Source organism: Beta vulgaris, chromosome 4, assembly GCF_026745355.1.
Source record: "Beta vulgaris subsp. vulgaris cultivar EL10 chromosome 4, EL10.2, whole genome shotgun sequence".
Taxonomy (NCBI): Eukaryota; Viridiplantae; Streptophyta; class Magnoliopsida; order Caryophyllales; family Amaranthaceae; genus Beta; species Beta vulgaris.
Genome location: NC_079205.1, coordinates 54,452,965 through 54,478,531, shown reverse-complemented (window position 1 = coordinate 54,478,531; position 25,567 = coordinate 54,452,965). Strand labels below are relative to the sequence as shown.

Genomic DNA, 25,567 nt, shown 5'->3' with positions numbered 1-25,567 from the left:
GAAGTGCATGAAGATCTACTCCATTGAATTCCTAAATACCATTAGATGTTCCGGTCTATTGAATCACAATATAAGACTAAAGGTTCGTACACCAGTGATGATACTGAGGAATATTGACCCGGCCAACATCTGGTTTATGTAACAATACTAGGTTGGTAATCAAGCATGTAAAAAACCGAATCAACTAAGTTGTGGTCATTTTAGGTAGCAACGGGGGATAAGGTATTTATACCCCGTATGATATTCCGTCAAATGAAACAAAATTTCTTATGATGTTCCAAAAAAAAGGCAGTTTCTTTTGGCAGTATTAAAAATCAAGGACAATCTCTATCGCATAGTGGGTTTCCCGCCGAGACCAGTTAGCAAGCATGACCAATTCTACGTAACCATTTCTAGAGTCACGAGTAAAAGATGCATAATAGTACTAACTTATGAGGAAGAACATGGATGTCTAATACTACGATTAATGTAGCATATAAAGAAAACATATGAGTTATGTATCTGCTAAACAATTTTATAATTAATATAAAGACACCTTTTTATCATACAAAAAGAATTTGATCGAATAGACGTAAAGAATAGTTTATATGTTTTCAATATAGCTAATATATTAAACATTCTTATTAAACTTAATAGTTCTCGTGCATTATGCACGGGTCCAAAACCTAGTTATCAACTAAAGTTGTTTTTTTTTTTAACAAAAGTGGAATTATTGCAATAGACATAAAACTACCCAAAGTAATTATTGTTGTAATATTAAAAGAATGGAGAAAGTGACAAGTATTAGTGTAAATACCACCTTACTTTTTGCCCTAAAAAAGCTAACTTTATACTATATAAGGGTTATTTTTACAGTCAAAGAGTAAATGGGTCACTTTTAACCTTAAAGACGTTGCTTTCAGAAAAAGTGATTATTTTAAAATAAAACAGTGTTATATGAAAATTTGTTTCTTTGCTCCTAGGGTTGAATAAAAACTAGCAATTTGTGCATGCGATACATGCCTCACTTTTTTAGAACATAATTTATAACTTTTTTGGGCATAACAAAGGTAAAATTTGAACATTAGACATGTTTTTTGGCCTAGCTAATTTTGTTTATTATATCTATATCACTTAACCAAATTCGTCTTTTATTATTTATTTTATTTATACTTTCTTTGAGATTTTTAAAATTAAAACTGATGAGCGATAAAAGAATGTTACGCAGATTTATTAAGAATTTCTTATATTTTTATCAACAAAGTATTTTGTTTTAATTAAATCATTTCACTTTGTTAATTGAATGTGTTTTTTCCTTTATTTACTACTTGATTGTGTATTGATCGATCAAATATTTAATTGATATAATTTTTTTTGTTAATTTTTTTATGCTATATTTGAATTTGATTTTTTTTTTGGTAGAGTAGTTGATTTACTAAGGGTTAATTAAGTAAATTTATTGGGGGACGCTATAACTCTCCCTTTCCTTATATAATAGAGATACATTACGGATCACGATTGCTTTCCCTAATTTGAGAGTTTGATTAGTTTAGGGGTAAATGTACTGCAAAAGGCAGTAATTATCTTCGATGATTATATTGGAGGAAATTACTCTAGCAGAAGATCATATCAATAAAGATCTCATGATATGATACTCTCCCAATGAATATATACTTCCCCATATTGGACATACATAAAAGAAAGAAAATAAAAAGGCTATAGAAAGAAAATATTTTCAAGATAACTTACCACATCTTGAATAATATTTTTAAAAATGACTAAAGACCTTTTTTTTAATTAACACTCAAATTTGACAACTCCATTTATTACCCCCACTAACACGAATACACCATATGGACTGAAGACCAAAATTGTGGTAAGAAATGTGCGCATTTTCAGGCATATTGTTTCTTGCTTTGGTATTGGGTGCCCTAGCAAATCTAGATAATACTCAAATTTCTGCGACTGCAAGGCTCTTTAACTCTGATCAATCTGTATATGGAGTTCATTTCACATCACAAGCAAACTCACAATCTTCAAGTAGATCAAGACCACTTTCTCCAAGTAAGTAAAATTATAGTACTATTTATTTAAAATAGAGGAGAACAATAAAACAATTTGAAGTTTTGGAGATTCAATCATATGTATGTACTTGACTAATTATATGATGAACACCATTAATCTATAACAAGACACTTGACCGAATTAAGTCAGTCATCCTCATGTAAACTAATGTGTCCAAATGGTTAAGACAGAAGTCAATATGAACCTAAAAGTTATATGTCCGACATTATATTATATTTGCGAATAGGTTTTTTTGGATAGATATTTGTGTACGTACTATTTATTATAGGGTTTAAAAGAAGTTTCAAAATGTAGTCAACAATGGTTTTTTTTCATGGTTAAATATAGAGGTGCTTATCGGACAAGCCGATCCGATCCCGAATAGTACTGGGTTCGGCTCGAGCTTGTTAATTTTTATGGGCTCAGCTTGTGAGCTTGACAAGCTTGGGGGAGCCGAGCTCAGCTCGAGCTCGTGATTAGTTTTTGCTACTTGAGTTCGTCTAGGCTCGATCTCATTTTCAGGTTCGGCTTGAGCTCGACTTGAATTCGTGTTCGATTACGGGGTCAAGCTCGATTATGGACACTTAATATAATTTTTAATATATATAAATAATTTTTCAATATAAAATATTTTTAATATAAAGTTTTTTTTAATATAAAATACTTTTTTAATATAAAATATTTTTTAGTATAAAATAATAATCGAACTGTTCACGAGCCGAGCTTTTTTGAGCTCAACTCGACTCGTTTAAGTCTCGAGCCAAGCCTGAACTCAAGCCGAGTCGCAACGAACCGACCTTTGACCGTGCCGAGCCTGAACTGTTCGCGAGCTTGTCATGTTCATTATCACCCCTACTTAAATATATGAATATTTACATAGGGCCTGTTCTCCCCAGCTTATTTTCAGTTTAGTTCAATTCAGTTCAATTTAGTTCAGTTCAGACCAGTTCAGTTCAGTTCAGTTCAGTTCAGCTCTTGACAATACTTTTACTCTCACATATCACTATTCATTTCAGTTTAGTTCAATTCAGTTCAGTTCAGATCAGTTCAGTTCAGTTCAATTCAGATCAATTCAATTCAGTTCATTTCAATTCAGTTCAGTTCAGTTCAGCTGTTTTATGCCGAAGAGAACATGCCTATAGACCATCTTATTGTCTTGAATTAATTAGACATCCTCATTCCTTTATATTTCTTTTATTTTACTGATCACTTGTAATATTATTATTTTAGTCAAAGTTAGAAATCTTTGACCATTATTAGGGCTTGTTCTCTTCGGCATAAAACAACTGAACTGAACTGAACTTATTGGAGCTGAACTGAACTGAACTTATTGGAGCTGAACTGAACTGAACTAAACTGAACTGAATTGAATTAAATTAAATTGAATTAAATTGAATGTAATAAATATATAAATAATATTTTAAAAAATAATAACATGAATATTAAATAATAATTATGATGATAAGTAATAACAATGAATAATAATAATAATAGTATTTTGGATATTTTTAAATGATAGTTATAAATAAATAATATTAATAATCATAAATTAATAATAATAATAATACTTAATGATAATAATGATAATTAATAATCATTATTTTATATCATTTGTATTAATATATTAATACTTGATGATGATATATAATAACAATAATATCTAAGAAGTAAATTAATTTTACTATTTTAATAATTAGATTTAATAATATAAAAATATTTAGTAATAAAAATAATGATTGGGTTGGAACGCGAAAATTACATCATAAACCATCTTGACGTGATTTGATTGGCTGATGGGCTAAAAAAAGTAGGTTTATTTGTGCTTTGACCTAAACCATGTTCCTCCTAATAATAATAGTAATAATAATGAGTAAAGCTATAATAAACAAAATAATATATAGAAACAATAACAATACTAATAATAATACTTAATAGTAATGATATATATTTAAATAATAATAATAATAATGATAATAATAATAATAATAATAATAATAATGATAATAATAATAAGAGTAATTAGTAAAATAAATTATACCAACATAATAATAATATTTAACAAAATGGTTATAAAAGAATGGAGCTGAACTGAACTGAATTGAACTGAACTGATTAGAGTTGAACTGAACTGAACTGATTGGAGCTGAACTGAACTGAATTGAACTGAAAATAAGCTGGGGAGAACAGGCCCTTAGTGATTATTATATATAAAAATTAAAAAGATACAGTCAGGTGAGATCTTATTAGATTTGTCTCAGTATGTAGATTTATATTAACTTTTCATAATTCTTACTAATACTTAGTTAGAGATATAAATAGTCAAAGATGTATCTAGATTTTTTTTGTAAAAGTATGTAGGCAAGATAATAATAAATAAATTGTGGGAGTAGTTTAGGATATCTTAAGAACTCAAATCTTTTCATAATGTGATGATTCATATGTAGGCGAATATTTGCTTACAACTACAAGATAGGTTGGCGAAATGAACGAATTAGATGCATTTTTATGAGACTGTTCCATTTACATCCATGCACACAATTAGGGGGGTAGATTAGTAGATAGTCAAAGAGAAAATATGGATGCATCTGAAGGTCCAATTTAATGTTAAATTGTAATCAAATACTACGTACTATATGGAAAATGTGATGGATTACCATTATCATTAATTTTCAGGTTGAGTTGGTGGCATAACTAATTCTAGTTTAAAGAAGTTCTACCAAACTAATTCGGGGACCTCGCCTTATTAACGTCACATCTCTCTCAGATATACACGTATAGACTAAAGTTACATCAGCACACTTCCTATCAATGGAAATGCTGAAAAACTAGTGCTACCATCATTAAAGAAGTTGAGAATTTAAGTTGAATAATACAAAAATTTCTAAGTAACTTAGCTAGCTGACCTTCTTTCATTGCCATATTGGCTTAATCATAAAAGTTCTCAGCTTTGCTAAATAAGCTCTAAATTTTGGCTCTCTAAATAATGCTTCGTTGATGTGTTAGACAATTTCATTTGAAATGGCTTTTAATGGTATGTTTTGTACAAGTATTTGTAATAGTAATTATCAGATATTAATGTTGTTGCTAAAGGTTAATTGTCAAAGTAACTCTCAAATTACCAAAAAGTATGGCAATACCGGTTGTTAGATATATTAGTAAAAGAACAAAAAAATAAAATATTTACGAACTTCATATAGAATCTACCTCAATCAATTTTAGCTTTTCTCGAACGATATAAATACTAAATCAACCACCAATAATTATGACAACTTGACAATTTAGCTCAACTGACAGCTACTCGAACAATTAATTACTAGTTTTATCGAACTCATTGTAAAACGAAGAAAGGAATTGGGATTGGCTCAAGTGGTGAGCTTTCTCATCTTCTCTAGTAAGGTCTAAGGTTCAATTTCTACCCCAAGCATTTGCTTGGGATTTAAGGGGGAGGGGGTTGAGGGGTGTTTGGCTTGTAATGAACCCTCTGGATAGGAACCTGTGCGAGACAGCCTAGAGGAATTCTTCTTACCATTTTTTTTAAAAAAATTGTAAAACGAAGAAGTATATCCTCTTGCTAGCTTTCATTTCATGTATATATAAAGCCAAAATGAGCACCTTGGTTAAACAAAATAGGTCATTCACATGTATTGTGTACATCATGATAATTTTGCTACTCTCCTAAATAATGTCATTTCCTTGGTTTATCCTTCCCCTCACAATGCTTTACATGCTACTCACGTCATTTGCAGAAGATGAAATGCATGTCATCGTCGTCGATCGATCAGGTCATGGAAACTTTAGAAGTGTACAACAGGCAATCGATTCAGTTCCTTTAGACAATCGCAAGTGGATACAAATTCAAATTAGAGCTGGTGTCTACCGGTAAAATTTACTCCATATTATTACAAGTTTTCTTTTTCTTCACTGTTTTATCTCATACAGTTTTTAAAACTTCTCTTCCTTTTTGTTTGATAACGTGAATGAAATAAAAGTTGTATTTCTACGAGTTTCGTATATATCTAGATTTTGCATAGTGAAGTATAATTTTAAGGACGAAGGTTTATTTTACATAAACTATTTTGTGTTTTGGTCTACCGTACGTATAGACATATTTCGTGTTCTTTCTTGTTCATTTTTAGCTTTTTCACTCATTTCAATTTTCACTTGTCTTTTATATTTTTTGTTTGATGACGAAACTAAAAGGTTGACAGACGGTATATGGCTAAGTTTCATATTAAGATTTTGTGTAGTAAAGTTACTTTAAAATTATGAACTCTTCGACACCATTGTAAGTTTTTAGTTTTTGATTGTATGAATATAAAATCATATGATATAAGAAATATAATAATCTTAAAATCAGTCATATTTATACTGAGCATGTCAATTTTGAAATCTGACAATCAAAAACAGGAAGCAACTTTTCCTGATTTTCATATTTTTGTTTTTTTAATTTAAAAGAGGCGGAATGGAAAACTATAACAAACGAGTACTAACTAAAAATAATTAGGTAATTAATGTTAATTGGTAGCATTATTGTTGTAATTTTGTCCCTAATAATCTAGGGACGGATTACTAGTGTGATCTATACGTTATTTAGGGATTAGGTAATTTTTTGTACGTGCAGTGAAAAGGTAACAATCGCTTTCAACAAGCCATACATAAGCCTAGTTGGGGAGGGAAGAAGCAGCACTATAATACAATGGTGGGATGGAGGGGGCAGCGAGACACTTGAGTATGCAACGTTTTCTGTGTATTCAAACAACTTCGTTGCAAGGAACATTACTTTCAAGGTAATAATCACAATCTCTCTACTGATTCAGTTTTTAACAAAGTTGAATTTACATAAACATAATGTAATATGTCAGACATCAATAATGTGTTAACTCCTAGCCTGCAGTCAGATGTTAGTAGTGTGTCAAAGTCTAGTCTGGAGATACCGGAGTCGTTTGGTCCTGTTAGTTTATGTACATCGAGTCCCAAAATAACGGAGTCCACAACCTAGCCCTAAGAGGCAGGTAAATGGGGGCTCACTTATAATTTAGTGTTTTTATTAATGTATGCTCTTGCTCCCAAAACAACAAAAATGTATAGGCATGTATCATGCTGGCATCTAATTAAGAGGATGCAACATTTCCCATATATTGCTCACAATTAAAACATTTACCCAAACTTTTGTATGTAGTCAAGCACACCATTATTTAGTTGATGGCGTGACCACTCACAGTGACACATATAAGATGAGTACTCAATTATTGGGGGTTACAAGTTACAACGATGATCAAATAGAGTTATTGTAATATATGAAGGTTACTCTAATAAAAAAAATGAGGTAACTTTATTAACAAGTAGAGCTATTCTTCTAATAGTCAAAGGATCTGTTTGGGGAGTCATTTTAGGTGCTTATATGATAAGTTGCTAAAGTTTTAGGTGTTAAAATGAATTAGGTGTGTTCGGGAAATACCTAAAATAAAATTTCAGTTCCTAAAATGATTGATATTGACAATAATGTAAAAAATATAATGTGTGAAAATCAGCTACCTAAAACCAGGTACCTAAAATCTTGAAAAATAATGTTTCTCTATCATTCTCTCATACTACCTACCGCGTTATTATATTTTACAAGTATCGTATTTTTTGTATTATGACGGTTTCTGCGCATAATGTGATAATATACATTCAGAGAAATTCATTTCATGATTGCTTATGGGGAAGTAGCGAAATATTTTTGTTCAAGTGAGTTATAATTTCAAATGTTTATATTTTTATTTTATTATTTAAATACATTGAAATAAATTTGTGTTGAAATATATATAATAATTTTTTTTATAAAATGTAAATAATTAATCAACTTACGGAACTAGTTCCGCCAAACAGTTAAACTACTCAGCTACCTTATCAGTTTCAACACCTTATCAGTTTTAGCTGTACCTTATCAATTTCAACTATCTAATCAGTTTCAGCTACATTTCAGGTAGCATTGCCAAACAAAGCCAAAATAAAAGAATAGGGGTTACTTTAAAAGAACAAATGAGGTTAATTACTTTTTTTAATTGGTTGAATTTACGTAGATATTGAATTGTGGTCACTTTTGTGGACATAATAAGGATACATTATGACTACACGAGGCTACATGTATGAATAATTATGTGTTCCTTTAATACACAAATTAGTATTTGGGCCCGGACAATTCCCCGAGTTTTCTCTGTGTAATTCATCTCATACTCATTCAAAAAAGTCATCTCATTCATTATATGGATTTCAAAGTTTTCCATTCATATATCATCATTAATTTTGATTGCAAAGTAATTATGATATGGTGGAGTAATAATGGTTGGCTCTCTTTCTTTCATACTTGAGGTTGTGGGTTCAAATCTTCACCTCAACAATTATTTTTTTACTATATGACTTATGAGAAAGACGTGGATAAAATGTTATTGAATGAGGGAGGGTGACACGGAACACATATAGGTTCTTAGGAACGCCTTTTAATATTAGTACTAGCCTTCATATGCACGCGATGCGTGCGTTAATTTCAAAATTTGTTATTCTATTAGATAGTCCATTCGTACTTTATTTATGATTAAACTTATTAAATGTTAAAAATTCAACAGTTAGATGAATTTAGATATATTAATTCGCTAATGTAAAAAAATAAAAAGGTTGTGAGTGATTGTTAACATTAATTTTTTGTGAATGAATAGAACAGAGAACAAAATAATGAGTTGGTTTAACCGAATTAAAGAGTATCAAAGGTAGTGAATGTTCAGATTTTTCATGTGCACGTTATGTATGCCACCTTTTTTATAAGGTATAAATATTTTGTCCATTTAATTTTTGATTGAAGTATATATGATGCATATACCATTTTAAACTTGTTTTAAATGGCAAGTTGGAATGAGAATTTTTAAATGATTTGCTTTTGTAATTTTTTCATTCTATTAATTAGATCATTAAGGGTATTTTAGTCACTTCAAAAGAGGACACCACACCTCCTCCCTTGGCTTATATAATAGAGATAGATATATAGATGTAGCCACACACAACACTTGCTGAAACATTTAATAAGGATCATTTTTTAGAAATTAATGCAAAATATGTTTCCTAGAACCATTATTTTATGCAAATTCTTAGGAAAAACACTTTGTTTGTGAGACTCTCAATTGGATAAACAAAAAAAGTTATAGAAATAGGTAAAAAGGTTAAATAATTAACTATGATATATATAGTAGTACTAAAAGTTATTTTTTAATTTTTAAAAATACTAAAAATTATTTAAGAGAAAAAGGTAAAATTTAATTAATTTTGATGTTCATTTATTGTTCCCAAAATCTTGATTTTATGATTACATATTTTTCTAGAATATTTGTCAGAAACTACTTTATAAAGATATTACTCCCTCTGTCCCATAATATAGTGCTTGTTTCTTTTTTACACGGTCTCCAAGACGTAACTTTGACCTTTAATATCTTCAATTTCCTATTAATAAAAAATATAAAAAGTTGATATTATGAAACTATACATTGAGACGAATCTAACAAGATCCCACATGAATATGTTTTTTTATATATATAAACTAGGTTTTAGGCCCGTGCATAATGCACGGAAACTATTTACTATAATAACAATGTTTATATATCAGCTACAATGAAAACGTGTAAACGATTCTTACGTTAATTTGATAAAAAAAACTTTGTGTTTAAGAGATATACACCTTTATATTAATTATAAAGTTGTTTAACATATACATGATACTCATATGTTTTGGAAGACTTCTTTTTAGTGCAAAACGAAATTTATTAAGAAGTTACTTCCTCCGTTCTATTTCTATAATATTGCAAAATGAGATTGTTACACAATTCATTCACCATCATAACCTTTCACTATATATTATGATTTTTATGTAAGGAAAAATATTGTCATGTGGGATCTTGTTAGATTCGTCTCGATTTATACTTTTCGAATATCAATTTTGTATAATTTTACTAAAAGGTAATTAAAGATATTAATAGTTAAAATAGTTTATTGGCAAACGTGAAAACTCAATTGCTGCAGTAGAAAAAGAACGGAGGTTGTATAATATAGTCATAAGCAAAGCCAACAACACCTTAAGAGGAAATTTGAAATTCCATATTTTCTCCACACTTTCGATACAATTGAACCACTAATAACTTATGTATGGGAATTCTTTGAAAAATTAATAAAGTGATGACATGATTCAATATAATATACCAATTTCGGTGTAGCCCCACAAAGCCATCATCTAAGGGTTGAGATGAGAAAGGTAAATTAACAATCTCAACTGCTTCAAAAAGGGAGAAAATTTGCACGAACTTGGTCTTATCCCAGTAACCACTTACGGGTCAATTGTCTTAGAAACCCTCTCCACATTACAGTCTTCATTTTTTACTCGAAGTGGCCTTAAAGTGTTAGACTTTCCATATTCTTTCTCATAAATTAGTACTATTAGGCAATTTTTACTCGTGACTGAGAAATGGCTACATAAAATTAGCCATGACTAAGAACTGATCTCGGGAGATACAAACCTACCATGTGATAGGGATTGTCCTCGACTTTTAACACATGGCCGAAAAAACTGTCTTTTTTGAAACATCATACTTCCTCCGTTTCAAAATAGATGATACATTTTGACTTTTCCACTATTCATGAATGAGGTTTGACCATGCATTATTTACTATTAGGTAAAATCAAATGTTATAATGTAATATGTTGTTGGATTTGTCTTAATGTATATTTTCAGAAAATCAAAATTTTATACTTTACTCTAATACGTAATTAAAGATATTAGTAGTCAAAGTAGTGCATCGAAAAACGTTTTAGTCAAAATGTATCATCTATTTTGAAACGGAGGAAGTAAGAAATTTTGTTCCAACGGACGGAATAAGTACCATATGGGGTATAAATACCTTATTCCCCGTTGCTACCTGAAATTACCACAATTTCGATGATATATATATTATATCATACCTTATTCCCCGTTCCATCTGACATAATGAGTATCATACGGGGTTTCCCACTTTACTTTTTTGCCTAAATACCTTATTCCCCGTTGCTACTTGAAATAATCCTTACTCATTAGTTTCTTCCTAAAAACAATTTTAGAATATATTAAGCCACCATGGTTTTAATATTAAGAATAATTTAGAAAATGATAATTTTGCATAATAAACAAATATAAATACACAACATTGGTATAATATATGTGTGTTTTATAAGTTCTATATGATTTACAGTTCAATATTATCCTTACATCAAAGAAAAAAGAAGCTGTCAAAACAAATTGCATAGGCAAATTAACAACATTTCTAATTTGATAACCTCTTATCTTTCAACAACGGTTTTACTCTCTTATAGACCAACTAAAATTGAATACTTGTAAATCCCTCTTTTGATACATAATTAACTCATTTTGTTGATTCACCTTCTCAATTAGTGTCTCGAAGCTCATTAAAGAAAGCTATATTTTGTAATTTAAGCACATGTGCCATGTTTCACTCTCTCTGCTAATCCTTTATTTTAAAATTTTATATAGAATGGGCCAAATTCAAGTATACATTTTCTTTAAAAATAATATTAATATCAAGCGTAAGTTCACAAAATCACAAGGGGATGTGTTTATATTTTTTGTTTCATTTGAATGTAAGAACGTGGGAAAATTTTGAGTGATCCTAAGGTTAATCCTCTTAGACACAATAAAGTAATAATATTAATATATTTACAATAAATTAGAGAGAGAACAATCATAAAATTAATGTCTGAATATACTATTGGCCAAGGAAATTTCAATAATTAGATGGTTGGCAACCCGCTGGATCACCTAATCATCTAAAGTTTTTTGAACTTATATCTCCATAGTTTTGTCAAAATAAGTTGAAGTGAACCGACCCTTATATGTTGGTTTTCACTTTTTTTACCTTATTTAATTTCTTGTTTCATATATTGTCTCTTGTCTTACTTCTCTCACTTCAAGAAACTGTTTTTCCCAACTTATTTTCAGTTCAGTTCAATTCCTAAATTATTATCATTACTATTAGTTACAATTTAATTTAGTTTGATTCAATTCAGTTCAGTTTTTTATGCTAAAGAGAACAGGCTCTAACTCTGTTTTTTGTTTTTTTTTTAAAAAAAATAGTATGTATTGGTCGTGGATACGATTTGTTATAATAATTCATATTAGCCCACCTTAGACCACTTTGGGACTAAAGATTGAGTTGTTATTGTTTTTGTTATATGTAACCTCTGATCATAGTCATAGTGTGACATTTTTTTCTGAACAAAACATCTTTTTATTCTTATTTGGTAATAAGATAAATTTGCATGACTATTATTATTGCATTTGCTTTCCTCTTGAACGGGCTAGCATCTCATTATATTCATTACCAAAAGTGAATTAAGAAAAAAGAAAATTAATTAGCTGGCTAACATATTATCATGATATCATATACTACTTCACATTTGCAATTTTTCATACACACCATCACCCATGAGTTGTTTTATACTTCTTTCATGAAGTATGATATATAATATGATGATTATGTCATATATGAACACTGCGAAAAAGGTAAAAGAGTAAACAGAGGAAGGAATGTGTATATATTCTTGCACGGGTTTATAATACAGTCATTCAATTGTGTGTAACTAAATTTCCTTAAACACTTTCAGTATCAAATATAAAACCATCCTGCAAATATTTTTCAACTTCAAAAAGAGTAGCTGAATGGAATATTTGACAGGAAAGGAAAAACCTTGGAAGATTTGCTTAAGTGGAGATTTCCTTCCAGTGAGGAATCTTTTTTTTACAGCCCAAATCACGGATTTTCCTAAACTAAAGCATTCAATGACTGATTTTTAAATTTTTTGGAAACTAATAACATCATAATCAAACAAAATCATTTTAATGGGATGTGACACGTGGCATCTATTTCATTGCTCTATGAATGTGGGGGTGAAGTGTGAGAGCAGAATTTCTATGAGGCTGCCACGTAGGCTAATTTTTTCTTGCTTTAATATTATATATGATGAGAATATTCGGTCAAAGATTTCAAAGTTTGACCCACCAAAAATGAAGTAGGCACTATATTATGGGACGGAGGGAGTATTTTTGTGAAAAATTAACTTATAAGAAAAATGTTGTATTTTCCAAACAAAAAAGTTGTAAAAAACTATCTTTTTAGAAAAAAATATTATAAGAAGGTACATTTTGTCGGATTTCCGTAATTGACCATTTTTTCAGACGTTCACTTTTTTTTTTTTTTTGGTAAAGACGGGTTTGATTTTTTTAGTTGTTTAAGGGTATATATGTAATCTAGGGTCAACATCGAGTCCTCTCATGTAGATTTGATACTTGATAGCTTTCTTAAGATAGTTTCAATATTTTTTCTATATTATTATCATGTTTGTTTACCTTTTAATTCATTAAGTTCATTAATCTTGAGCTTTCTTTTTGGCTTAGTACTAATCCATTTGTTTTGATTATATATATGCCCAATATTTTCAGAACACATATCATCCTGACATAATTTCCCAAGCTCCCGCAGTTTTAGTATATGGAGATAAAATTGCGTTCTATGAATGTGGATTTATTGGTGTTCAAGACACATTGACTGATTTTACGGGACGACACTTATTTGAAGGTTGTTATATTGAAGGTTATGTCGATTTCATTTGGGGCTATGGCCAGTCCATGTATCATGTACGTCCACTTCACCCTCTTTCTACTATCTTGTTCCTATATAAAATCGGGACGATAACTAGTAATCTAGCCTCAAAATGAAAATGTCACAACGTGAAACAATAGCTAGTTATCTCTTACATAAGGAATTTGTATTACAATAATGTTCACAAACATCTAACATCTTACTATATTGTGTAGGGATGCACAATAAATGTGACAAGTGGAGTATATGATGATAGAATATATGGGGCTGGTTACATAACAGCACAAGGTAGGGAAAATATGGACGACAGCAATGGATTTGTGTTCAAATATTGTACGATTTTAGGTACATCCCTTGCATATCTTGGGAGACCATACCAAAGTTTCTCAAGAGTTGTCTTTTACAAAAGTTACTTCTCTGATGTTGTTGTTCCTCAGGGATGGAATCCTTCCTTCACTCTTGGCCATGAGTAAGAGTTTCTCTATACCCTTATGTTACTTTAGTTCTTTGTGGTTTTTTTTGATGAGTGTTGAAAAATTTCCTTCTTCTAAGTATTGAATTAGCATTTATAAGATATAGTATCATCATTTGTACAATGTAGATGTTATTATTTTTTAACTATATAGGATAACTTATATATATAAACTTGATTATGAGTCATCACACAAAGATAGATTAAAGTATAGATTATGTTCTAACATAGTAGCTTTAGCCTTTTAGTAATGTCGAAATCAAAACTTCAGGCATCTAATGCCTCATTTTGTTAGGCTGGGAGAAATTGAATTGAACTGAACTGAGAGAAACTAAACTGTAGAGAGTAATTGTATTGAAATAAACTGAAAATAAGTCCAATACAATAGGGCTTAAAGCACTAGAAAAATGAAAATATAACACCCATCTTCTACTCCAGCATCATCTAAACTTGTTTTTTTTCCACTCATAGATGTCTAAACTGTCAACTTTGAAACTATTAAATTTACTATTATCCACATAATTAACTAATTAAGTTCATAGTTCAGTTTCTATTTTACATTCAAGCATTTTTTATATATATTTTCTTATTTTGTCATTTTTTCATTCAAAACGATCTATATTGAGATGGTATAGATATAAAATCTTAAATAATGAAGGAATATTGTGTTGTTTCACTCAATTGCCTAAAGATCATGCTCCAATTTCGACTAATTAAATTTTGTCGTCACATTCTATTAGAAGACGTAGAGAGTACTCATTTACTTATCGAGAATATTTAAATGTGACAACTGACAAGTAGTTTGGTGTTTATGTGTGGAGCTGCAGAGGTTCAGTAACACATGATGAAGTGGAGTGCACAGGACCAGGTTCAGACACTTCTCAGCGAGTAAAGTGGGGAAGAAGCCTAAGTTCTGAAGAATTGAATTACCTCATAAACCCCAACACATTTATAAACCAGGATAATTGGATTGAAAACCAACCTTTCCCCACTACAAGAATGTTCCAAAAATTCTTCACACCAACAACCACCACCAGAAAGGAGCTCCAGCGACGAATTCCATTATCGCGTTCATTTCCTTTTGCCCATCCTCGAGGGGCTGATTAAGGCATCGCCTAACCAAGTTCTCATTTGTGTAAATTTCAAAAATTACTTATTTTTTTAGCTAGCCTAGGACTACATGCATTGTTATTGATTGAATTGTTAAAACTTAAAAGACTACATGTGTTATTCAATGATCAATACAAAACTTTGCTTTAGCTTCATGTTCATGTGATTGTTAATGGTGCTATTTTTTTTTTTAATACTTCAAACAACGTAGGATAGATTAATTAGAGGGCATGGCCCTATTTGAGTTTACAAGTCTGCTAGTTGTGCCATCCAAGTTTGGCTTTAATAAGTTTAGTACAAGTCGGGTGGGGGTGAAAATACATTCAAGATCATAAAAAATACGAGAGTCTTTTCTTGCTATTTTCGATTGTTGAGGGCTCTTTGGATAGTGGAAAACAGTTCAATATTAGATTTTCCATATAGGCAGACTATGGAGTTGCGATTATTAGCATCAATCTAGTGAAATCTATAAAGACTTCATTAAGCATTTTTGGTACAATGGTACTCGTTGCAAGATATTTTGGGTAATAATGTGGAAAGATTAAACAAAATATTTGTATATGGAAGACTAATGCTCTTTATCATTCATAAACTAAAACATAACATAACACTTAATTTGGTTTTACAAACTTACTGACATTCCACTCATTTCTCACATACAAATATTTGCTGACAAGAGCTTTTCTTGATGCACTCTAAAACTCCCGAGGCATATCTTACCAACAAAATACAATACCTATTTATGCTACTCAATATGCTGTAGCATGGACGAGCAAGCTTTTCAACTTTTGAGAGCTATGCCTATAACTAGCATGGTGCGTGTAGTCTTTACCTTTGCATTTAATATGGAGCTCACTCATTTTGAGAATTTACTTCACCGTAAATCGAGAAGAAAATATGAGTGTGAGCTAGAGTTATTTTATACTCCATCCGTTTCCTAAAGATCTTCCCACTTACTGTTCCTACAGATACCAAGGAAAATCAAGTTGTGTGGGGCATGATGTGAGTAAAGTAGGAGAGAGAAAGGAGTTAAGATAAATAAATAAATAAAAAGGGGTTAAAGTAGGAGAGAGAAAGAGAGTAAAATTGAATTAATAATGTAATGGTGGACCATATGATAGTGACATGAGAGGGTAAATAGGGAAATTTGTTTTACCAAATAAGGAATAAAGCAAAAGAGGGAAGATCTTTTGGAAACACCCTTAAACGGAAAGAGGGAAAATCTTTAGGAAACGGAGGGAGTATTGACTAAGCCCTATATAGAAGCTATGGGAGAGAGAGAGATAGTGATGTTTATCTCGTCTACAAGTAAATGATAACTGTGAATTCAGTTTACTAAAGTTGAATCATTATGAAGGAAACATTAGTTCATAGAGAGGAAATGAATAGAAGAAAGTATATTTTGTATTATATCTCTCAACAATTCTTTACAATTGATATATATACAGACTACAAATGTAAACTTCTCTAACAAGCTTTATAAACTTCTCATACAAGTTATCTAACTAATTTTGAAATGTATACAACAAGTTTCTAACTAACTTTGCTAATTATAACTTAGAAGTATATTAGGTGTAGTAACACCCCCTCCTCAAGCTGGAATAGATGTGATTAGTCAGAAAGGATCATTCCAAGCTTGACAGTAAGAAACTTATGCTGGACAGAACCAAGAGCCTTTGTCATAATGTCAGCAATTTGCATATGGGAACTGACATGTTGTGTTGCAATAAAACCAGATTGCACATTTTCTCTAACATAGTGACAATCAATTTTAAGATGCTTGGTTTTGTCATGAAAGACAGGGTTAGCAGCTATATGCTCTCTATGTTATCACAAAAAAGAGTAATAGGAAGAGTTGGAAAGATGTTAAGATCATTAAGAACTCCTACTAACCACACAAGCTCACTAGTGGTGTGGCTCATGCTTCTGTACTCAGCTTCTGTAGAGCTCTTAGAAACAACCTTTTGTTTCTTAGTCTTCCAAGAAATGAGAGATGAACCAAGGAAGATACAATAACCAGTTAAAGGACGTCCAGAATAATGGCAATTCCCCCAATCTGCATCACAATATGCAATCAACTGAAGAGAATTTGTAGCAGAATAAAAAAGCCCATAGTGTAAAGCGCCTTTAAGATACTTAAGCACATGTTGAGCTGCAAGGAAATGAGGTACCCTGGGATCAGAAAGGAATTGGCTAAGCGGTTGAACAACATAACTAATATCAGGCCTGGTCATATTGAGGTAGAGAAGTTTTCCTATGATTCTTTTATAAACTTCAGGGTCAGAAAGTTTATCACCATCATAAATGCTCAGTTTAAGACCTTTAGGAAGAGGGAAAGCAACATAAGAGCAGTTAGTCATAGAGCAATCTGTAAGTAAATCAAGAATGTATTTTCTTTGATTTAAAAGGATGCCAGAAGAGTCCCTTGTGACTTCAATCCCTAAAAAATATCTCAAAGGACCAAGGTCTTTAATAGTAAAAGCCTTGTGTAACTGAGACTTGAGATGTTGTATTAAGGAAATATTGTTGCCAACTACAAATAAGTCATCAACATATGCAACAACCACAGTGAAATCAATCCTATTCTACATAGTGAACATAGAGTAATCCAATTTGGATTGAACAAAACCATGCTTGATTAAAAACTTTGTCAACTCTAGATTCCATTGTCTAGAGGCTTGTCTTAGACCATAGAGAGACCTCTTTAGTTTACAGACTTGTCCTGGAGAAGCTTTGAGATAACGTGGGGGAGGGTGCATGTATAATTCTTCTTCAATGTAACCATGAAGAAACGCATTATTAATATCCAGCTGATGTAATTCAAGATGACAAGCTGCAGCCAATGCTATAAGAATTCTGACAGTGCTAAACTTAGCAACAGGACTAAATGTGTGCTTAAAATCGTTGCCTTCAATTTGTCTGTCTCCTCGAGCTACAAGTCTAGCTTTACATCTCTCTACTGATCCATTTGGGTTAAATTTTGTTTTGTACACCCATTTGCAATCTATAGCTTTTTTGCCTTGAGGAAGAGAAACAAGATCCCAGGTATTATTATGTTCCAAGGCTGCAATTTCTAAATTCATTGCATCAATCCATCTGCTATCTTGGCTAGCATGTTTATACTTGGAAGGTTCATGGGTAGATAAAACATTAGCAAGACTAGCTAAATGTTCAGTGTGATAGGTAGAGAAAATAGGAGAAGTTGAAATATTGAAACTATGAGAAGTGGATGCAACAGGAGAAGGATGGTGCATGTTAGGAAGATCAATAACAAAATCTGCTAATTTAGTAGGTTGTTGTTTGATTCTAGAAGATTTCCTAACAATAGAAAGGTTAATAGCAGGTGTAGAAGAAGATAAAGAATCAGAGGAAGATGGAGATGAGTTAGGAGGAACAGGAGAAAGATTAGAAGTAGGAATAGTATGGTTAGAATTTATTATTAGAGATGTGGAAAAAGGTGGAATATTAATTGGATTAGGTGAAGAAGAAATAGGAAGAGGTTCATGAATAGCAGGATTAACTAACTTTGTGATAGGAGAAGGTGAAAAGGAAAAAGAAGTAGGTGATGCAGGTGATTTGGAAGCAAAAGGAAAAACATCTCCTTGAAATGTGACATTCCTACTAAGAAGAATTTTATGAGTTGTAAGATCATAACACTTATAACCTTTTTGGGCAAAAGGATAGCCTAGGAAGATGCATTTGGCAGCTCTAGAAGAGAATTTGTCAGGGGTTTTTTGAGCTACATAGCATAAACAACCAATGGTTCTTAGATGAGTGTAAGTAGGAGGTTTATGCATTAATATTTCATATGGTGTTTTCCAACCAAGAACAGAAGTAGGCATAAGATTAATTAGGTAAGTAGCTGCTAATAAGAAATCTCCCCAAAATTTAATAGGCAAATTAGCATGAAATCTAATAGCTCTAGCAGTTTCCAAAAGGTGTCGATGTTTCCTTTCTACTCTCCCATTTTGTTGGGGAGTATTAGGAAGACTCCTTTGATGAATAATACCTTTGCTAGAAAATAGGTGAGTACAATAACTCTGAATTATTTCAGTACCATTATCACTCATTATTTTCAAATGTTTTCCAAATTGAGTTTCAATATAGGCCAGAAAATGGGTTAAGGTGACAGGAACTTGTGTCTTGGAATGGACTAAGTGAGTCCATGTGACTCTACTGTGGTCATCAAGGAGAGTTAGAAAGTAAGTAGCACCAGTTAAACATGGGTATTTATATGGTCCCCAAAGATCTACATGAAGCAAATCAAAAGAAGCATAAGCATGAGAACTAGAAGAAGGAAAAGGATCTTTGTGCATTTTAGCAAAAATACAAGACTCACTCTAAAACAGAATGTGAAACAGAATGAAACATATGTGACATTTTATTCATCTTATGTATAGATGGATGACCAAGTCTTGAATGAAAAGTACTAAATGAAGGTAGTCTGGCAACATGTAGGACAGTGTTTAATGAAGAAGAAGGAGCTTGAAATTTGTAAAGTTTAGCTTGTCTGACAGCAGAAGTCCTGACATGTTTAGTCACAGGGTCCTGAAAAACACATGAGGTAGGAGTAAATGTAACAAGTAGATCATGTTCATCTTGCCAACTGACAATAAGTTGTGTTTGAAATCAGGTAAGAAAAAACATTTGAAATAAGAATAGTAGGAGTAATATAAAACTGATCCAATAAGATCAACAAGTTTTATCTTACCATCAGGTAAACCAACCTTGATAGGTTGAGTAAGATTTTTGCAGTTAATTAACATGGATTTGTCACAGATCATATGATCTGTGGCTCCTGTATCCACAACCCAATCCAGATGTGTATAACAAGTGGATAATAATTTGTTAGAAACATTAAAAGTACCTGCAAAATTTATGGAGGCTCCAGATTGTGAGCATTCTCCACCAGTAGCAGGTTGATTCTTCATGAGCTTCAGCATCTCTTTATACACAACATTGACTATAGATGCATCTACTGGTTTCTCTTTGTGAGGAGAAGTATCAGTAGAGTAATCTAGAGGATGTTCACCAACAAAATCACCAGTGTTAAGGTCAGATACATGAGCAGCTAGCCTAGGTCCTCCACCATTTGACTGTTTATTCTTGAGATTGGTGAACCATTCAGGAATGTTTCCAGTGATCTTAAAACATTGATCCACTGTGTGACCAAGTTTCTTGCAAAAATCACACTTCCTATCATTCTTATCAAGCTTATGTTTCTTGTAATCTCTCCTTCCAGCAGAATTATAGGTAGGTGAATGATGATGTTGTTTCATAGAGTTAAAAGCACTGATATGAGAAGCTGTAGTTTGTTGTTTATCATTTAATTTGTTCTGTTTTTCAACTTGCAATAGAATATAGTAGGCTCTATTAACAGTAGGTAAGGGATCCATACTAAGGATATTGTTTTGGAGGAAGCATAGTCCAGATTTAAACCAGCAAAAAATTGAATCAGTTTCTGCTTCTGATCAGCATCTAACACCTTCTTAAGTAAGCCACAAGAACAAAGTGCTAAAGCTCCACAGTCACATTCAGGAAATCCTTCAATTAATTGAACCTCATCCCAAACTCGTTTGAGTTTGGAGTAATATTCAACAACAGATGAGTTATCTTGTTGTATAGAAGTCATTTTCTGATGTAATTCAAATAATTGAGGTGCATTGGATTGTCCATACCTCTCAAGAATATCCTCATACAGTTGGTGTGCAAAAGTTTGTAAAAGAAAACCTTTAGAAATAGTTTTCTCCATGGAATTGATAAGCCAAGATTGTACCATATAATCGTTTCTGATCCATTTTGTAAATCTGCATCATCAATATCAGATTTCTTGCTTGATCCATCAATAAAACAGAGTTTATTTTTAGCTCCAAGTGCCATACGAATCATTCGATTCCAACTCAGAAAATTTTCACCATTAAACGTGTGTGCAGCAAGTTGTTGTTCAGGATGATCACCTGTTCCTAAGAAAAATGGATCACTATATCCAGTGTTTGTAGTTTTATCAATAACTTCTGGTGTATTTGGAACAAAATTTCCAATAGCTTCTTCCATTTCCAAGAATTTTGAAGGTATTTGAAGAGGTGATTTTATCAGAAAAAATATTAGATGTAAATCTGATTGTATCAAGAATTTGTAGATTATGCGGAAAATGAATGTAAAGAACCTTACGGCTCTGATACCATGTGAATTCAGCTTACTAAAGTTGAATTATTATGAAGGAAACATTAGTTCATAGAGAGGAAATGAATAGAAGAAATTATATTTTGTATTATATCTCTCAACAATTCTTTACAAATGATATATATACAGACTACAAATGTAAACTTCTCTAACAAGCTTTATAAACTTCTCATACAAGTTGTCTAACTAATTCTGAAATGTATACAACAAGTTTCTAACTAACTTTGCTAATTATAACTTAGAAGTATATTAGGTGTAGTAACAATAACATTTGCAAGAAAAATTGGTACCATATGAGTGTATAATTTTATTGCTATTGACGTTGTAACTAGCAATCAAATACTTATCCCCTCAAAAAAAAAAGCAATCAAATACTTATTAAGATTATTTAATCACTTCTCAAGTATCAACTAAAAGACACTTCTTAATTTTATTTTGACGGGACACTTATTAATATCAATACAACTTTGTTCTCTAAAAACAATAATATCACTTTAACACAAATATGGTAGTAATATAGTCACGTATTGGAACTAGCTAGTAGTCTTTAATTGTTGAATAAGAACGTCAATATAAACAAAATTCATTACTCATGTAATCAAACAATTAAGCTAGCTTATCTAGCATTCGTGGAGCAAAGCCTGTGGAGGATTAGGCTTCAGGGATGTGGTGGCTTGGAACATAGCTTGTTTAGGCTAGTATGTATGGGCATTTGTTGCAAAACAATATAATGTGTGGATTCATTGGATTCACTCTATGTATATTAAGGGTGGTAATTGGTGGAATTTCTCCCCTAACTCTGGAGCTAGCTGGTACTAGAAGAAACTTTATCATGTTAAGGAGCATTTAAAAATGTTCTTCACTAAGAGCCTGAACTATGTGCTATGCTTGTATACTCTATCCAAAGAGTATATGATAAGATTAAGGGGAGAAAGAGACTGTTACATGGGATAAAGTGATTTGAAATTAGGCTAAGTATTCCGAAGCACATATTCATAGTCTAACATGCAATTCAAGCTAAACTACAGACCACAGAGAAGCTACCAGGATTGGAATCTCTAGCTCAGATTAATGTTTAACGTGTGATGTTGTTGTGGAAACACATACACATTTATATTTCCAGTGTACTTATACTATAAGATGTTTGCAAGAAATTAAGAGATGGCTCGAAATTCTCACTACAACAAATACACTGCAACAACTCATCAGATGGATCAGAAATAGTGACATAAGCAAGTTTCAGAAGCAATGTATGTATGCAGGGATCACTGCTCTAGTGTATCATATATGGCATAGCAGGAACAAGAGTTTTTGGATGCAGTACATGCCTAGTATTGGTGGTTTGGTTAAAATGATTCAACGGTTGGTCACGATGAGAATAGGTTCAGTATTGTCAAATAAAATCAGTAAGAGGGATTATACATGATTCCTAAGTCTGTAATGTAATGCATTGTGGGTTTTAATGGGTTAGTTCCCCCCTTGGTTAAGAAGAGTCCAACCTAATTGGTTTGCTCTTGTCTTGGGATAGTTTATGATGTAATATGATAATTATGGAATGAAAATTACCTCTTACTTAGCAAAAGAAAAAAAGCTAGCATTCGTGACAAATTTCAATTTTCTTGAGGTTGAGTTTAACTCTTTCTAATATATACCCCCCCTATTTTTTTTGAAGTTACATAGTTGCTTTTTCACGTTCTCCAACTCGCTTCTTTAACTATTATTATCTCTATTTACGTATGAGTAAAAGTTATAAAAACTTGATATATTGAATACTTGTATTCAGACAAATTTAACAAAATCTTGATGTTTTGAATACTCGCATTGAATTTTATCAAAAATGCAAGGAAATTAGATCCAAGCTTGAGCATTATGCATAAAACGAAAGAGTCAAATGTTGTAGCCGACACTCTAGCTAAGCAAGGTTTTAGGAGGGTTGATGAATTTGTAGCTTGGCTTTAAGTTTAAACTAGTATATGGGCCCGGGTGTTGTCCCGGGCCGGGTGTTGTCTCGGGCCGGGTGTTGTCCCGGGTTTGTATTGTTTTTCAAACTTGATATGCATTTTTTTTCCATTCTCATTAAAATATATATTAAGGAAAACTCAATATTTAAAAGGTATAAATATAATAATGTGGACACTTAAAGCATGACTAAAAGTTGGTTGAGATGATAATTATGTCATGTATAATAGCAAGAGGTCACATGTTCAAATTTTGTTGCAAGCTAATTTTACTTTTGTTAATTGACATGACGACTTATGTACACATTGGACAATTTTAGTGGAGTAACCGAGGTGCTACATGACGTGTATACATTGTCACGCACATCTTTTAATATATTTGTATAGATAACCCCTTCCTCTAGTTGAACACACCCCCTTCATGTTTAAATACCCCTAAGTTCATTAATTGAAGGAAAAATTGATGGGAATAATCCCACCTTTGAGCCATATTCTTAAAACAGCCCCACCTTTGGATCAACTCAGTATAATCCTACCTTTAACCTTATCTTCTTATACTGGTCCGAGTTAACCTATCACCTGTAGAAATCGGTAAACCATCAAAAACTCATGCTTTTCCTCTCTAATGCATTACTTAATTACCATAATAGCAAAGTAAATCAAGTTTACTTTCAAAATTAATTCAGTGGATGCAACAAGGTCTATCCTCTCTTCCTCTCGACTTCCACCACTCGATTTGCCTGCCTTTCTCACTGGATCCTAAACAAATCCTTCAAATTTTATAGATTTTGACAAACCCAAATTTAACCCAAATACCAAAAACTTTATACTTACCCAATTACTTTCCATTCATCTTCAACATAGCTTCATAAATTAGTAAATTACTGTTTCTTTCTCACAATTGAAAATTTCAACTCTTTTTATCGTAGTTTTTAGCTTCAGTTTTTCCAGGTTTGATTCATTTCAAGTGTTGAAGAGCTGAAGAAGGAGAGCCAGAGATCACAATTATTGCATGTGTGAAAGTTAATGAAATATTAGATTTTTTTTTTGAAAATATAAAAAATACTAGATTAACAGTTGACAAACTAGTTGAATTTATAGCATCCAAATATATTCAAATTTTTTCCTTGAATAATGCAAAAGTGGGTTTTAATTCTCAAAATATGTCCCAAAAAAAAAAAATTCTGTGTACCGTCCATGTAGGACGGCACGCGAGAAACTGATTTTTTTTTTTTGTTTTTGCCCACGAAAACCGCTACTCACAGTAGCGGTTTACCTAGGCAAAATGTTGCAAACACATATCAAACTCTGGAGTTGGGGATTTCTTCAATAAACCGCTACTTGATTAATGAACCGCTACTTGAAGTAGCGGTTTACACAACACACACACAAAAAAAAAGTAGCGGTTTTACTTAAATTGAAAAAAAGAAATTCTCGCGTGCCGTCCTACGTGGACGATATGCAGGGAATTTTTTTTTGGGCATATTTTGGGAATTAAAACCCACTTTTGCATTATTCAAGGAAAAAATTCAAATATATTCAAAGGGTATTACAAATTAATATTCTGCTGCATTATCCTTTTAATTTAAATCCTTCACAAATCTTGCACATTAATGTATTACTCCCCTGTAGACGTGGTTATTGGACAGGGTAGCCCAATAGTTAAAGAGTTAGGGTCAATTTTACAGGGCTTTTATTGGACAGGGTTTTATTGGACATGGTCATTATTGGATAGGGCCATTATAGGGTTAACAAAGAAACCCAATAATTTTAAAAAATAAAATAAGTTTTGTAAAACAATTTCATATTCAGATTCGCATTCATTTATACTTACTTTTGGCTTTTTTTGTTCCTTGTTTTTCTTGCTCGTTTACGACCCGTCCATTATCGGCCCACTATAAGCCCTCTACCCATTTGGCCCGGCCCACGACCGACCCTGTATGAGACGACCCTCTTATGACCCAACCCGCTTCCGACCCGCACTGACCCTGACCCGACCCGCCCAATAACCAGGTCTACTAACAGCTAAGGGACCAATATAAGAATATAAGGTTAAATGTGGGATTATAGCGAGTTAGTCCAATGGTGGAATTGTTTTAAGAATACCGCTCAAAGGTGGGATTATTTTA

General features: G+C 31.9%; 1 protein-coding gene across 1 annotated transcript; it reads left to right on the top strand.

The window, feature by feature from the left end:
* The first annotated feature begins 698 nt into the window (after positions 1-698).
* LOC104890750 (probable pectinesterase 29) lies at positions 699-15,452 on the top strand. Its single transcript, XM_010676330.4, has 6 exons — positions 699-2,043; positions 5,790-5,922; positions 6,665-6,830; positions 13,556-13,750; positions 13,931-14,184; positions 15,015-15,452. Exons 1-6 carry the CDS (start codon positions 1,863-1,865, stop codon positions 15,292-15,294), a joined length of 1,209 nt encoding a protein of 402 aa, XP_010674632.2. The 5' UTR covers positions 699-1,862; the 3' UTR covers positions 15,295-15,452.
* Positions 15,453-25,567: the final 10,115 nt, after the last annotated feature.

What these genes read in the sequence shown, in the direction of transcription:
- LOC104890750 (XM_010676330.4), top strand. Translation starts at nt 1,863, where the DNA reads ATGTGCGCATTTTCAGGCATATTGTTTCTTGCTTTGGTATTGGGTGCC. An exon ending in ATCAAGACCACTTTCTCCAA is followed by an intron (nt 2,044 to 5,789) that starts GTAAGTAAAATT and finishes CGTCATTTGCAG; the next exon opens with AAGATGAAATGCATGTCATC. An exon ending in ATTAGAGCTGGTGTCTACCG is followed by an intron (nt 5,923 to 6,664) that starts GTAAAATTTACT and finishes TTGTACGTGCAG; the next exon opens with TGAAAAGGTAACAATCGCTT.